Genomic DNA, 16,655 nt, shown 5'->3' with positions numbered 1-16,655 from the left:
AGTGCTGCTCTCTGCTTTTGAGAGTTTAATCAGATGGATGGCAACAAAAGTGGTATGGAGAGGGAATGGCAGTGGGTAGACAGGCAGGAAAGGCTGTGTCAAAGAGGAGGAGGAGGAGAAGGTATTTCCAGAAGCAGAGAGACCATAAATATCAAATGGAAATTACAGCATGTTTTTTTCAGGCTCTGCATGATGAAGCCATGAGGGTTCTGCATGATGAGGCAATCAGCCAGCCAGTGGGAGCTGCTTTGGAAATGCTCAGCTGGTTAAGAGCATCTTCTTCACAGGTTTTGGAAAAGGTGCTGGACATTGGTGCTTAGGGCACCAGCAAGGGAGCAGGGCTAGGCAGGAACTGGCTCAGTTCACAGTCCCTCAAGGACCTGCATGCTCCCTCCTCTGAAAGTATTCTGTGATCCTTCCAATAATGGGAACAACCCTGCTGAAAGCTCCTGGCTTACTGTCCTTGTCTTAAGCCTCTCTCTTCTGAGGTGGTGTTATCCCCTGCAAGCTTCTGCACTGTGCTTTGCAGAACAAGAGGTATCCATTCTATGATTCTGTAGTACGTGCACATCTGTCCCTGCTCATGGCAGGGAGGTTGGACTAATCATCTTCAGAGGTCCCTTCCAAACCATTCCATGATGCTATGATCTGTGCAAGAAGGCATGCAAAGGCTCTGTCTGTATGCCCCAAAGCACCGTGCACTTTTAGTCCCCTGCTCTCTCATGGATTGACTTCCTGCTGCTGGAATCATCCATGTAGTGTGCAGAAAACCCCATCTCTCCTACCTGCCCAGAAACAAATCCAAAGGCACTTCCACCTTTGATAGCTCTCCGACCGCAGAGTAATTTGTAAATACTCAGGCAGTCTGTGGATTTATGGGGCTCCCAAATAGTGCTGGCCCCCACAAGCAGCTCAGAAAGCATTTGGGGACCATAACCCTGCAGTCATGATGTCCATTGTTCAGATACACTTTCCAGCCCTTAATCAGAGTCCCAGCCTCATTCAGCCCCAAGCTGGAGCCTGCTTCCCAGCTCTGCTCAAGATCCAGGAGCTCTGTCCTGGGGTCTTTTTGTGTGGTCTGTAGTGCTCCATTAGCTATACTCAGCTATTTATTTTGTGTCTCTGGTGTAAGTAATGCTCTTTCCAGCATGCCATGGCCCATCTTTCCCCCAGGAGGTACTTGCACCCAGCAGGTACTGTGTGATGGGTGGGCTGCAGCTCTTCTGGCTGTGACACAGCTCAGCACGTGCCGGTGATCCTTTCCAGGCTTGTCTTTGCTTGAGGATCCTTCAGAGTGAAAGGCGTCAAATGCAAATGCAGTATCTCGTTATTACCAGTGCAAATCCCAATGTCTTGCCTTGGTTGTTGATACAGCCCCTGTAGGGGAGAGGAGTGCCTTATTTTTAATATTGTTTTGAAATCAGCACCGGGCTCCAGATATGCAGGTGTTACTTGGAGGAGTGATGGTGACTGGGTCAAAAAACCCCTCAAACTTGGGAAAACGGTTCCCATTTTATCAGCATCTATTCTTCCCACCCTCTTCACTGTGCTGCACTGGCAGCAGCTCAGTTCCTCTGCTATTCTAGCCATGTGCACAAGAAAAGTCTTGGTGCAGGGGTAAGAAATCCTTCTTTTGGGAAGAAATGAGCCCTGGGGTGTAACCTTCAGGTTACAGGTTACAGGTTACAGGTGGAGAGAAAAGTTGTGGTGCTTCTGTTGGGAGCCCCAGGGAATGCCCTGTCCCGTGTGTCTTGGTGCTACAACAGGGGTCGATTTCTCAGTCCAGCTTCCGTGATGCTTTTGAGTCCTGTCCCTGTGTGCAGTGCATTCTGTGCCTCCTCCTTGTGGGGCTGAGCAGTAAAGGGGAGGATGAACGTCCTGTACCTGTGGTTAAAAAAGCAGAGGAGTTTTTCCATTCTCAGGCCACAGAAGTTCATGTGTTAAGTTGTAGTTACCCCAGCTTCAAGCCCAGCTGCTGCTGATCCACCCAGGGGCATGAGCATTACATCTGTAAGCGACAAGCCACTGGCCTACAGCAGGCAGAACCCAAGCCAACAGACAGACAGAAAGAGCCTGAGGGGCTGAATTTTAGAGCTATTAAATGATTAAATGCAAGGGAAAAAAAAGTTAATTTAGCATCGCGGTTGTGATTTTACACACCCAAGAGCCTGGAAATTGAGAGCTCTGCTTCTCACACAGGGATCGTAACTTGGCACTGCACAGATTGTACAGTATGTAAAATTAGACTGGAGAAATAGTAAATATGCTGCAGGGACCAATACTGTCTTGGCAGAAGGAGGATGGACTGAGTGGGACCCAACAGGTCTTTTACGCCTCTGACTTCCATAATTCTGTGCTAATAAAAAAACACTGCACAATGCCTGATACTAATCCGCAGCCCTGAGTGAGGTGAAGCAGGAGCTGGGTTGTTATGTGAACAAATAGCGGTCGCCCCCGGTATATTTCAGCGGAGCAAGGCTGTTATTTGAGGGCAGGCGTGTGGGCATTGGTGAACGGGGATGGGGAGTGCTGTGCACCGGGTTGGAAAGGCAGGTTGAGGTTGGTGGGGAATGAGGCACCCTGATGTCTCTATCTGGCTCTGCCCCCACCTCTCCCTCCCCAAACCTTGGTAAATAGAGGCATCTTCACGCTACTGCTGGACAACAATGAGCTTTTCTTGTGTTTATGGCTCTGATTTGGGCACCTAATTCTGAATCATATTGATTTCCCCCTAAATGGCATTGAAAAGCCTGATCTAAGCACTGTTTTGTGGCCTAGAGTTATTTGTCCTGTCTGCATGAAAAAGCAGGACAAAAAAACAAGCCTCTAACTCACCCGTGGTGCTAGCACTGGTCATTTGGCAGCAAAGGTTGAAGGCTCAAGTGAGCCCAGCCTGGAGGATGTTGGTGGGGTTTTCCTGCTTGTGTGCTGGTTCCCCTTAGTGCCATTTCCTCTGTTCTTCCAAACACCTTTCCCTCCATACCACCCCACATGCCGGAGCAGCCCGATGTAGTTGCAGGGAACTGGAGGAGTTGCTGCTTTGCCAAGCAATTGCACTTCCTCAAGATGAGTCGTCTCAAGCTGACTTCGCAAGGAAGCCAAGGGGGCAAGGTCCCACTCAACCTTGCTTTAGGATGAAAACAGTGTCACTGCTCAGGAAGTTGCAGCAAGGAGAGCACTTGGAGTCCCAGGACACTTGGACTAGAAGAGCTAGGACAGACATCCAAGTGATGGTCTTACCAAGACCTTCTGGAAAGCAGATCAACACATGAACTCAGGTCCCCTCCTGGGATGCAAGAACAAAGCCTCCTGTGGAAGAACCCAAAAAGCCAAGATCACCAGCCCAAAAGAATCCAGACCTCTCTGCTGTAGAGCAGCTGAGACAGAAAAGCAGAAGTAGCAGCAGAGGTGCATCTTCTGGTTCTGGCTGGGCCAACACAACATGATCCATGATAGAAGTATGCGACCATTGCAGATGGGTGCACACCAGCATTAGCATCCTTGGGCAGAGCTCACTCCTACCCCGAAGCCATGGGAAAGGGCAGCTCCTTTGTGGTCTCCTGCCCATGCATGGCTGAGGAGGCTCTGTTACAGAGGCAGGATGGATTTGGTTGCTGTTCTCAGGTTTGCTTGTCCCCTGTGACCAGGGTCAAGTTGTGCTTGGGGCAGCACATCACTGTACAGCTCCTACTACTCCCAGCGAGAGCTGGGTTTGATGGCATGCAGGGAAACAAGGCTGCCTCTGACACAGAGCCCTTCTGGCTTGCAGCCAGGAGCACTGCCAGTGTGGAGTTCTGGGCTGATGTGATATGTCAGATCTAAAGAGCTGCAAGAGAGCTGCAGAATGCAGCAGTACCAGGAGAAGACACAGACATAATAGGGCACAGGGAGGACACACTCTGCCCTGGTGAAATCCCACTCAGACCAGACCAAACCAAAGGTGTTGATTTAGCCAGGCTGATGATATGCTACAAGCAGAAGAATGACACTTAACTTACTTGTCTGCTAAGGCAGCATTCCCCATCCTCCTACCGTGTCTGCCAGCCAGGGCTCCCCATCGGCCCACAGCCCAAAAGGCACAGGGAGCTGCTAAATCCCATGGAGCTGAACCAGTCCTGCAGCAAAGACTTGGCCCTCACTTCTGCTGTGAGACTGTGTGTCTTCTTCTTCCAGCAGTGGGTCTCTGTTCTCTGGTTTCCTGCTGGGTTTAGCACTGTGTTTTCTCCGTGGAGGGTGTTGATTCTCTGCCACTGCACAGCCTTGCTGGCCCCTGTGCATAAGCCATGCAAGTGACACCATCCTGATGGTGCTGCCATCCTGACTGTGTCACCTGGAGCTCAGCCTGGGCAATGGCATGTCAAGCTCATAGCAGTGCAGGCATCACACCCCCCCACTGCTGGACCATCAAGTCCAGGAGGGAGCCCATGAATTGGATATCATTTGTGACAATGCAACTTTTGATGCTAAATGTGTCCCTTCATCCTCAGAAAGACCCAGTAGATGTTGTATTAAGGCTCATGGGAGAGGCACCAGCCTTGTGCAGTTGAGCAGCTAGAAGGGCCACGAAGGCCCTTGTCATGCCATGATGGACATCCCCAATTGGATTTGGGATGCAGCTTCAGAGGGAGGTGAAAGGTGAGGCTGCTGAAGAGCTGGAGCAGAACTTCCCTGGGGGCAGCAGAGCTTTGCCAATGCTCACAGGAGGATGATTTGTGTTCACATCCAGGCTGAGGGAAGAGGTTTTCCTGCCCTGGATCTTGCCCTGAGCCAAGCATATCAGAGGGGTCAAGTCCCTCCTTCACAACGCTCCTGAAGTAAACCAAGGTCTGCTTCCAGGCTGTCATGATGCGATTGAGTACAAGTCCTTTAGCACCGATCTGTTATCTCTTAATTAAAGTTTCTTTCTAATTATTTTTTCTTGTCAAGAGCAAAGCTGCTGACTCCAGGGATTTACCAAAGTAGAGCAAACAAATGCGGGCTCTGCTTTCTGCAACTCTTCATTAATGGACAAAATTAACTTGGAACAGTCCATATCTTTGGCTGCATCAATGACACTTAATTATGCTTGTTTCCTTACAAAGATGTACCCAGTTTTAAATCACTTGTGGAAGAAGTGCCTCTTTAAGCATGAAATTTCTTCTCCCTGAAGGAAGATTTCTGCTGGTAAGAAAAGCTGTGCGAAGACCAAGTGGCATCACAGGGAATAGATGTGAGGAGATCAAGACTGGGGTATGCTTTGGGAAGCTGGTGTCAGGAAACCCTCTCCAGGGCCGGGGACTGCTTCATCTCAAGAAGGGCAGACCTCAGGGGCTGTCAGGCTGTACATGGGAGTGGAGCCACTGGCATTCCTTGGACACAGTTGGTGCTGCTCAGGCCAGTGGGCATGGGTCCTGAAGCAAGTGAGAGGCCACAGGGTTGTGCCACTACCCTGTCCCATGGCTGGAGGAGGCCAGGAACATCCTCATCTGGAGGCTGATCAGGACACCCCTCTGTCCTCTTGCCCCCTCCATCCTCTGGGGCTCCCTGCTCATCTCCTGTGGGCTGATTCATCTCATTTACCATGGGAAGTTGTGGAGTGAAAGACCCTTCTGGTTTATATGCTTGGAAAGCTCTTGGCATAGCCCTGGCACTGTGTAAATATTAAATGTATAATTTATTGTGTACACAGACAGCTAATTAGCTGCTGAGACAATTATTTGTGGCTGGTTTCTCAGCTGTGGGAGGGACATACGAGGCCCAGTGGGGTGATGTGAAGGCCTCTGTCCAAAGGCACATAAGTAATTCTCTGTCCCACTGCAGAAGTGCTCCATGTCCTATCAGAGAAAGTGAGGACCTGGCCTTTCTCACTGCTTTGGCTTCACCATCTGCAAAAGAAGGAAAGAGCCAGAGTCTCTGCAACCTGCAGAGTGCTCATCCCTCTCCCCAAAAATGCTGCAGTGCCTTTCTTTTGCTCGGTCTCTGCTTACACAAGCCACAAACTTGCAGTGCATTTCGGCAGAGCGCTCAGAGGGAATCTTTGTCCCAGTCTGCCTACAAATCACTGTCACAGCAAGGGTGGTTTTGGCCGTGTGTGTCTGCTGGATGTTGTCTTGCCACAGGCCCTGGCTGAAAGACCCCCACTGAAGGGCTGTGGTGAGCACTGGTGCCAGGAATGCAAACCATCCTCACCACTTCCTCTGCTCGCTGTTCCAGTGACCCCTCAGGCGTCTGGGCACAGACCCCCAGTGCCACATCCGTGGCTCCACACATGCCAGTGCCCAGCAGCATTCCTGCCATGGCTGGCAGCTGCCCATGCTGGCAGGGTGGGAGCCTCTGCTGGGGCACAGGCAGAGGAGTGGAGATGGAAGGTCCCAAGAGGAGTTCTGCTCCTTTTTAGCACAGTGCATGCCAGGGCAGTCCTCAGCTTTTACCAGGATTTCCCTATGCTGTTGCCCTTGATGTAGGTCAGGATTCATTAAGGAGGAAAATGAGGAAGAGGTTTCTATTGGATTTCCAGATGGATGGGTTTGGAAAGCATCAAATATGTTTTCATGGGCCCCACATCTCAGCTGCTTTGTCTCATCTTCCCTCCACATCTCTCTGCTGGACTGCTGTCCCGTTGGTCCCTGTTGCACTTGCAGGACCTATCCAGCTGTCACTCATCATTCTTAGTGCAGCAAAGCAGGTCACAGCTCATTTCACCAAGCTGCCCCAGGTTCATTGCTGGAAGCTGTGTGTGTTTATCCCACAACTGGCTCCCATCTTCCCCCCACTGCAGTTTTGCAGAGCTGTGGGTAAGATGTAATTTCTGCCCCCATTATGCATCATGATTGGCTCCTTTCTAGGTCTGGGACTTCAAGTCATAAGCCATGTTGTGCCTGACAGGGGATGTGGCCCTTGGCAGGCTTGGATGCTGAGAGGCATGTTGCTGGTTGGGTGCAGCAACATAGCCCCTCTATGATGACATCACAGCCTCGTGATGTCACTTGACCCAAAAGGCTATGGCTATCGCTCTGGCTCTGTGGCTTCTGTGCCCAAGCGCGGGGTGTAGCGATCTCTTAAAGGTGTCTCCAAAGCGAAGCCGCTCAGCAGGATCAGCTGCATACGCTCACACACGCGCGCACGCACAAACGCACGGATAGCTTCAGTAATATAAGTCGGCAGCAAAGATACAAGAAGGGTCTTCGCATAGACTTCCACAGGAGCAGCTTGCTGCTTCTACACTGTGAAGGGTTCCAGAGGCAAGAGACCCAGAACAATACAGAACTCAGGTCTAAGTACAGGAGTGGGGCTAGCACCAGGAACCAATGGTGTGAGGGCACGGGGGCGGTACAAAGGCGGGACTAGGGAATGGGGACCAGTGGGGGAGCTCTGGGGGAGTGGGGAGGGGCAGAGGCCAATGGGGGCAACCTGGAGTGGAGAACTTTCTATGGCATGGAACACACATGGTAGCAAGGGGGCGGAGTGGCCAACAGCCAACTGGGGAAGCAGAACGGGGGTAGATTACCGTAACAGAACAAAGCATCCTAGGAGAGGCTTCTTTTCTCACCCTGACCTACAGAGCTCTCTGTAATAGGGACTGTCTTACCGAGCACTCTGTCTGTTATACCGCAGGCTAACCAGCCACCACAAAAGGCAGCACACTTTGGAGAAGCAGGGTGGTGTAGGGATAGGACAGCATCTTGAGGTGTCAATTCTAGCCACTGATCACGTCTGTGTTGCTGGGAAGGAACCTTTGGAAGTGTCTAGTCCAGTGTTCCACTTGGAAAAGGTCTGTCCTCAGCAGAAGACCAGATCAGCCATGCCTTTGTCAACAGAGCCCTGACAAACCCCATGGATGAGGATCCTCCCTCTCTGTGGGTACCTGTCCCAGTACCCTGTTACTCTCCAGGAGAAAAGATTATTGCCCATGTCCAGCTCAAATCTTCCAAGCTGCAGCCCTCAACCATCCATGTCACCAGCTGATGTCCATGCAAAAGGGCTGGCCCTGCAGCACAGGCACCATTGTGGTCACTGATCCCATGTGTAACCAGTGACCAGGAGTGTGGACAAACCACCCTTTCCTCCCTGTTCAAGGGAGCAGTGGAGCTCTGAGTGGGCTGGAGGGGCTCCGGCCCATTCCCAGCCTGCAGCAAGTGGAGGGTCCCTGTAGAGCTCTGGTCACCCCTGCCCATCCCCATCCTAAAGCAGAACTGGTGTTCTCAATGCAGGACAGGACTGCTCCAGCATTCCAGGGGAGCTGTCCCCATGGTGCCCCTTCCCAAAGGGGCTGCCACACATGTGCACATCACTGTGGTTGGGTGGGACTCCCACGTCTGGCATGGAACAAGGGAGGACATGAGGACCTGTCTCTGCTCCAGTAAGATCATCAGCAAACTCTGCTGGGAGGAATGCCTCCTCTGAAGCTGTGTTTAGGGTTTCTCCTTCATCAGGAACCTTAAATCATTGCCTTGGAAAGGAGCGTCACTTTCAAAGACCTGTCTTCCAGGAATGGCTCCCTCAGCCCTTCTGGATGAATGCCGGTGTGTTTGCACCATTTTAAGGACAAACAGGAAATAACTCAAGGTGACTTTTTTCCTTCCCAACTTAGTCCTTCAGCCACTAGTTACAGACAAGCTCTCAGCCACAGTCCTGAGAGGTAGAGATGAGCATCCCAGAGCTTTCCCCCATCTCAATCCTTTGGGAATAGGCATCAGGTAGGCAGGAGCCAGGTGAAGGAGACAGGTCTGTGGGTCCATCACTGCACCGAGCCTTTCTCCATGCCAGGCTGGTGGGTGGTGCAATGTCTTCAGTGTCTATGCCAAGCAGGACTCCCAGTGTAAGGACAAGATTGTCAATGGTCACATGTGAGCCAGCAGGAAATGGGAAGACAAAACCTCTTTATCTTATGCAATAAAAGAAACTAGAGGAGAACATCAGTAAAATGATTGAATTCTTACTGAAACTCTGATATCTGTATTTGTCCATCCACACATGTGCCTAGTCATCTGTGTGTCCATCCATTCATCATCCAACCATCCATCCACCTCCAGAGCCATTCAAATAGCCAGCCATCCACCCAGCACCGCTCCCATTCATTGTCCTTCCATCCCTCCTTCCCTCCATCCCATCTGTGCCCATCCAGCCTGCTGTCCATCTGTCTGTGGTTACACACATCCATCCATCCATCCATCCATCCATCCATCCATCCATCCATCCATCCATCCATCCATCCACCCACTGTCTCCTTCCACTTCTGCCTATCTGTCTATCTGCTCCTATTCCAGCTACCCCTCCTCACACAGATGCTTCATCTTAGATGTTCTTCCCTCTTTCTGCCTTTCAGTAAATGCTCCCAGCTTTTTAAAGACCCTTGAAATACACTTTTCTGATCAGCACAGTTTCCCAAAGGTCTCCATCCTTGGCTAATGTCACAAATGGTCCTGAGGCATTCCATCAGCATCTTACTAACTACAAACCAGTCTGCCCCTGTCCTTAGCACCCCCTTTCCCAGCAGGGATAACATCCCCAAAGTTGCTCTATTCCTCTCAGGAGCAGGTGTCCTGACAGACCATCTGCAGGAGGGCTGAGACCTGCCAGGCACACATCCAGAGCCAGCTTTGCAGATGGGATCAGGATGTGGGCTTAGACACAAGGAACAGCTGGATCGTGCCCATGTGGTTCCACCTATTAATGGGACCCAAGAGCTGACATCTGGAGAGGGAGAAAAGAGAGGAGAAGCCTTGGAGGTACTTCTCCCATCTGTCTCCACCATCAGCTGCTTGCAGTCTCCCAAGGCTCACTGGGCAGCTCAGTGTTTTAGGTCGTGTCTTGTGCTATGGATTCATTTACTCACTGTTCTCGCCTTCAGTGCTGACATCAACAGCATCTGAGGGACATAGATTTCTGTAATTTAATCACAATTTGTGCAAAAAAAGACCACTTTCTTTTGCTTGTTTTGCTCCCCCTTATTTTATTAGGAGAAAGAGCAAGCTGTCCTTCTCTATTTGTCCTCTTCATGTCACTCGTCATTGCTAAGGTGTCTGTCACATCTTTGCTTGGTTGCCTCCTTTTATGGGTGAAAGGTTTGAGTCTACTAAACCATCCTTACATGGGATCTGTTTCCAACCTTAGCTGTTCCAGTTTCCTTCCTCTGCCCTGCTTCCAGTGGTGCTGTGCTCCTAAACAGCAGGGGGACAGGTTTGTTCATGGCTTTCGGGTTACGGTGCTTTCCATTTTGGGTTTGAGATGTCATTTCAGCAGTGACATCTTCTACTGCTATATTTGATAGCTTTGGTCTCGTGACTTTAGCTGCTATAAATCCTCGCAAGGACTTTCCCCATGTGTCAGGGCTGCTTAGTTTCCTTGGAAGGCACTTTGTCAAACGTGGTTTTGAAGCCCAAGAGAATTTTGAGAACTGAACCACCCTTGTCTGTGCACAAAGGTTTGATGAAGCCTTGAAGGAACCTCATCCCCATTCATCCTCCCATGCTGCTTCACCCTGTGTCACGCACACACACTCACATGGTTTTATCCTTGCCACATGCAGCTCAGCACAGCCAAGTGTAGCAACACGGGAAATATTCAGTTGCTAAGGATCATTAATGAATGTCAGCTCCAGCTCCTGTCCAGAAACCTGACAAAATTCAATTAGGCAGCTGGTGCCCAATGAGCTGTGTTGCCCCACTCGTGAGCTGCTACATCAAACAGCTCAGCAAGGCATCATGTTATTGTGGAAAGAAAAGAAAACCCAGACAGAGAGACAAACAGCACTGCATGCACCAAGCAGCTGTGCCTTTCCACAGCATGGTTAGGTTGCAATCCTCCTATCTGCTTTCCTGGATAGGGAATTGCAGGGAGAGTTACCTGCTTCCCATCTGTGCTAGTAAATACGTGGAGTTTGCTGGTGGCAAGTCCTGGGGCTCTGTTGTATCTCTGATGGGAGTTTCTGATGCGTGTGTTTGATTTTTGTCCTGCAGCAAGTCACCTAGATACAGGATTGGCAATGTGTTGTGTGCCTGGCTGTGCTGTGAGGTGTTTGGCTGGTGAGCCATACTTGCACCCCTGACATGTGTTCTCCATAGCAAAGGTGAGAGGAAACCATCCTGTGGGTGAAGGTGGTCCACGAATACTGATCCCCTGGTATCTGATCACTTGTCCACTCTAGCCTAAAATAAATCATGACTGGGGACAGGAGAAGAACTTGGACTTCCCTGGCCAACAACAGTGTCAGTCCATGCCTCAATCCTTCTCTTACTTAATGGATGGGATGGTAATATCTTATTTCCAAGGCAGCTGTGCTGAGAGGCTCTGAGCTCACCTGTTTTTCTCCTCTTCCTTCCCACAGACAGCCACACCCAGTACGAGCGCGTAGGTGCGGACGTGACCATGAAGTGTGGCTCCATGGACTGGGATGCAGCCGTGACCTGGACAGCCAACGGCACTGACATCGATGAGTCCCACCTGAATGGGTCCTACCTGATCCTGAAGAATGTCGACCTGTCACAGAGTGGCCAGTATTCCTGCTATGAGGGCTCCTCCTGGCACCTCAAATACCAGACCTACCTGAAGGTGGGAAGTGAGTACCCCAGCATGTCACGTGGAGGGGGGCAGTTTCTGCTCCCATATTGACTCCTCACAGCCCCCTCTCCTGCCATGCCAACCCCTCTACTTTCCATACATAGGGTTGTCAGCTGCACACCACCATATGAGGTCCTCATGGCATACTAATCCCTGCTGGAATCAGCCACTCTGCCCCAAGCCTTGGATCAAAGCCAGTAAATTAAATGGTGCCTCAGGAATAATTTGAGAAGGGATGTAGCTTCTCCATCCAGCCTTGTGCCACAGAAACCATCTCTGTAGATGGAAAATGCAGTCAAAGAGGATTGCAGTCAGCAAGGACAAGCCCTGGCTGGCATTACGGCAGTGTGGTTGTTTCAGAGGAGCAACCAAAAGGTGTTGGTGATCCCTGGGTTTGCACAGGCGCGCTGGAGGACAGCTGCTTGTCCCTCAGCATTTTGCATTCTACGCGGGATGTGCCGATTCACAGGCCTCAGCGTGGGAGATAAGAGTTGTGCTATATTTCACATGATGCTGAGAGCTGATAGCAGCTGTGTGTTTTGAGGGCTGCTGTGTTTGTACAGCTGATAGCAACTGTGTGTTTTGCAGCACAGCGTATCCAACTGGCAGCCGTGGGTGTCTGGGAGCACCAGCCGGCTTAGCCGGCTGCAGGATGGTAACTGTGATGCACCAGCTGGGAGCTCCACCATCCAGGGATGTGTCATGGTGTTTGTAGGTGGGTGTTATGTTCCCAGGTTTGGAAGACACAGCAGAGCCTTCCTCTACTCCTTATCTCACCTTCTGCACCTTGCATCAGAGCCAGGGTGGTGTTTCCATCCTAGGCCATGGTCCAGGGACAGAGGGTCACAGGAGGGTCTGTGTAAGCCCTGAAAATAAGGCATGAGGGGTTCACTGCACCTAGAGGAGGGATTTGAATTTTAGCAATGTTGTTCAGTGTCCAACTCATTTAGGGTCATGTGGGATGGATCCTGGCGTGTCGGCCAACAAGAAGGGGTGCTGGAAGGAGCTGGTAGGTGATATGAGAAGCAGGTGAGGGGAAGCAGTCAGCACAGGGCAAGTGAGCAGGTGTGGGGGTTGGGAGTATGACAGGCAAAATGGCCACTGCTGCTGCCTAGCAAATGAGTCAGGGGCTTTTTAGCTGCATTGTCTGGTCAGGAGGTGTTCACAGCTAGTTCAGAGACGGAAAAGGCAGGAGCTGGATCTGGTGCAGGCAGCAGCAGAGGGAGGCTGTGCAGCTCCTTTGCTTGGGCATGTGCTCACCAGATCCCATCTACGGAGAGGTCCCAGGCTGTGCCAGTGCACAGAGGGCTGCAGCCCGGGTCTGCAGGAAACGGGGAGTGGGGAGAGGTTTGCAGCCTCCAGCCACCTCCTCTGCAGCTGTGGCATCACCGTGATTTTGCAATGGCTCTTCCGTCTACTAAGCAGCTCGCTAATAGTAATCCCTGTCAATCCACTCAGGGACCCGTGGGAATTGCTCAGCATTAGAGCCCAAATCCTGCTGTTTTCTATTACTGTGTTCCCACTTGCTGGAGACTCACAGCCCCCTGAGTACTGGGCAGCTGAGAAACCCAGTTGGACACTGCTGGGGCCACTGGTCCCAGGAGAGAGGGTGACAAATAAATAAACACATGTCTGGTGTTGTTAACACAATTAACTGTGCAAGGAACTAATCAGGTGAGACGCTTTTAGTGGTAATTAATTTAATTGGCTGGATTTTAATTTAATGTTCTCTGCAGGGTTTCTTTTCCCAGCACTTCACCCCCAGCCCCTGCCTCCCCCACCCCACCCCAAATGTGCTGGCTCTGCTGGGCATGATTGATTGATTCTCTGGAGGTGTGTGGACTCATGCGAAGGAGTGGGTTTGGGAGCATCCCAGGAGGGAATGGAGATGGGCTTGGGCATGTAGATGGAGAAGGGTGACTCGAGGGAGATCTGCAGCATGGCCCTGTGGTAGCATCGCTGCTGCAGCTGAGTGCATTGGGAGCCCAAACCTGGGATTTGAGGGATCTTGGACTCATTTCATTTCAATTGCATGGGAAATTAAATGAAAACAGGCCTGTGACTGCATTTTTCTCTTTTACTGGGGCAACAAGAAAGACGACTGCAGTGAGAGTGAGAGGCTGGGGCTGCACGTGGAGAAGTGCTGGGGATCTCAGTAAATAAATGATGGTACCTGGAATGTGGCCCCCAGGCAACGCAGGGGTGCTCCTGAGCATACAACACCCGAGGAAGGATGTGGAGAGGGAGCAGAGAAGGGTCGAGGACCAGGAAAGGGTGTCAATTAGCAAAGCAAGCTCTGATGTGGGGGTCAGCGAGCACAGGGATAAAGGGAGACCTGCCAGAAGTCAAGCTGAGCAAGACCTTGCAGAGGAAATGAAAAGGGGGGTTAGCCATATAAATGCAGAGCAAACGAGGAGAGAAGAGCAGAGCTGGTTCTGCAGACAGGTTTCAGGGGAGATTAAAAGTAAGCTCGGCAGAGCCCGATACCAGATGAACCCCACCGGGTCTGAGCGATGCTGAGAGCAAGGGCAGCACAGGCTAAGGGAGAGGAGGGAGCATAAAATGTGGAGAGGATCCACTGTTGTGGAGGCACCGTCAAAGAAGACAATGCCCTGAAGGCTTGGGGAGAACCTCATCCCCATGTGAGGACATCTGTTCATTAGCAAGGCTCATTAGCAGCTGAGAGGTCAGTGGTGGTACCCAGTGCAACGTGTCTCCTATGCCTGAGAGAAGGAAAAGTCCTGATCAGACAGCCTGACCCCATAGCACAGTGGGGCCGCGGGGTGCACTTGGAAGAGGGAGCAATTAAAGACATGGAGACAAATGGAAAATGGGAAAAAAACACAAGGGGGGCTTGCCAGGGATATATCACAGCAGATTAACCTGATAGCTCTCTTTGATAAGGGAACCAGTTTTTTAAGCCCAGAAATGTGGTCAGTGTAATCTGTCTTGACTTCAGTGAAGTATTTGCTATGATGCCACATGGGAAATTATGAGTTAAACCAGAGAAAATGTGGATTAGTATGAGAATTGGAACACAGTTTAGGAAATAGCTACAGGGGATCAGATTGTGCTGAAAGGGGGAGCTCCTGGAAGGGATGGGGAAGCTTCAGCACCAGGTTTGGACTGCATTTGAGCCACTCTCAATGGTGTTATCTGTAATGGCTCTGGCCCACAAGGAGCAGGGAGCTTTGGTTAGATATGCCAGTGGCTATGGAGGGACAAGAGGATATCTGGGGTGGGGATTTAATGCTGAAGGGGCCAGGATGCTACACAATGGTGCAGGCACAAGTGTGTGAAGGTGTCTCATAAATGTGGCTCAGCAGGCGGGAGGGAGGGCACAGGTAGCTCATCTGGTCCTTGAGAAGAGTTTGACACCTAGGTCCACATCATGGGGGATGTGGCTCAGAGCCCAGCAGCACCCTGCAGAGGCTGGGGGTAGCTGGGCTGTCTCGCCCACTGCAGAAATGGGAACACTGGTGCACATGCAGTGGGACAGTGTGCATCCAGGGATGGCGAGAAGGAAGGGCCCACAGGCTTGTCTATCGCTAAAGGTCCCAGATCAGCCACCTACAAGGCATGAATCCTCAGCAAAAACTGGCCTGGGGGAAGCTGGCACTTTTCCAGGGGAAACCTCTTCCAGGGCACTTTGAGCAGTGATTTGTTGGTCTGCCCCTTTTTTCAGGCAGGTGAGTGTGAGGTGAAGCACAGGAGAGCAACCAGGTGTTTATGTCCAGTGATCACCTGCCCTGCAGCCTGAGAACAGCAGATGCCCAACTGTGGCCAAAAGCAGGACATGGATCCAGGTCTTTTGACACACCAGGCATCCCTGGCCTGAGCCCAGGGCTGAGCACCAGGAGCAGGCCAGGAGGGAGGGCAAGGCTCTGGGTAACGGGAGTGTGGTGCCGGGCTCCTGGCTGCCCCCACAAGCCACAGCTCTGCATTTGGAAACACGCAGCCGGAGGGCCCGGGGGTGGATATAACAGTGACGTTGGGAAATAATGCACTCTTGAGGTTTGGCACATGGCTCTGTGCGTTACAGAATGTTATAAAAATACTGCTAATGGGCCAGAGAGGAGTGGAAACGCGCGTCGGAAAGGCTGCCAGAAGCCGGAGAGCGCACATGGGAGTGGGGAGGCCTTGTGTGCAAAGAAGGGAGGGCGAGAGGGAGGCAGCCAGAGCAGGCACCCTCCTTCCACTCCCATCCCTCTGTCCCTTTCTAACATCCTTATCTCTATCCTGGCCCAGCACCTCTGCCCGTTTGCCCTTCCGTCCTGCTTTGGGGATGCCCAAGCCCTGGCGGACATCCATCTGACCCTCATCATTGATCCTGCTGCCCAAAAAGGCTGCAGCCTGACGGGGTGGAGTGCAAGCAGGGATGGGGTCTGCATGGGAGAGGAAATACAGCAGAATCCCCTCCAGCAGCAGGGGCACAGATCGGGATGCAGGCAGGGGAGTCGTCTTCCATGCCGCAGTGGTGGCCTAGCGTCTTGTAGCCTGGTGCTAGTCCCAGGGGCATTGCTGCCTCCCAGGCCATGGATGTGGGAAAGGGACTGGCAGAGTACAAGCAGTCCCAGGCTAGCCTGCTTCCTCCATGTCTGTCACTGCAGCGGCTGGCGAGAGAAAGAGGAAAAAACATGCGGTTTGACAGAAAATGACATGGAAAAAACAACCAAATTAACAGAAAAACAAACAAAGCAAAACCAGAGAGAGGGAGGGGGAAAGGGGCAAAGCAACAGGAACCACATGTGAGCGGGAGGCCAGGAGAGCCTGAGTGTTCTCTGGACTGATTAGCAAGCAATCAAACATCGGCCACTAATAAATAATCAGAGCCTCCCTTTTCTCTGCCTTAGAAGTCTTTTTCCTCCCAGCTGGGCTCCAGCTGCAACCAGAGGGTTGTACTACAAGTCTGCATCTATTTTTGTTGTTATTTTTAAAACATTTTTTCTGTTTCACCTATCCAAAATAAAGAAGCAAAACAAGGAGGTAGTGACCTCTCCATGTAAGACGTGCACCTCTGGCTCTACCAGGGCAGGCATGAGCATCCCGTGACGGGCACTGGCTAAACAGTGGAGGAAGGCAGTGCTAGGGACTGGTGTGTGCCTGCCTGCTTCCAT

The 16,655-nt window shown here is 51.5% G+C and overlaps 1 protein-coding gene across 8 annotated transcripts in view; it reads left to right on the top strand.

The window, feature by feature from the left end:
* CNTFR (ciliary neurotrophic factor receptor) overlaps nucleotides 1-16,655 on the top strand; it is a 200,654-nt gene that overhangs the window by 131,622 nt on the left and 52,377 nt on the right. For all 8 annotated transcript variants that reach the window (XM_039567358.1, XM_039567362.1, XM_039567363.1 and 5 more), the window contains one exon: nucleotides 11,306-11,536. In XM_039567358.1, coding sequence (XP_039423292.1) covers nucleotides 11,306-11,536 — 231 coding nt within the window. The remainder of the gene's footprint in view (nucleotides 1-11,305; nucleotides 11,537-16,655) is intronic.

The sequence above is a fragment of the Corvus cornix genome, chromosome Z, assembly GCF_000738735.6.
Source record: "Corvus cornix cornix isolate S_Up_H32 chromosome Z, ASM73873v5, whole genome shotgun sequence".
NCBI classification, from domain to species: Eukaryota; Metazoa; Chordata; class Aves; order Passeriformes; family Corvidae; genus Corvus; species Corvus cornix.
Note: the sequence above shows the minus strand (reverse complement) of the source record. Positions and strands in the feature narration are given on the sequence as shown.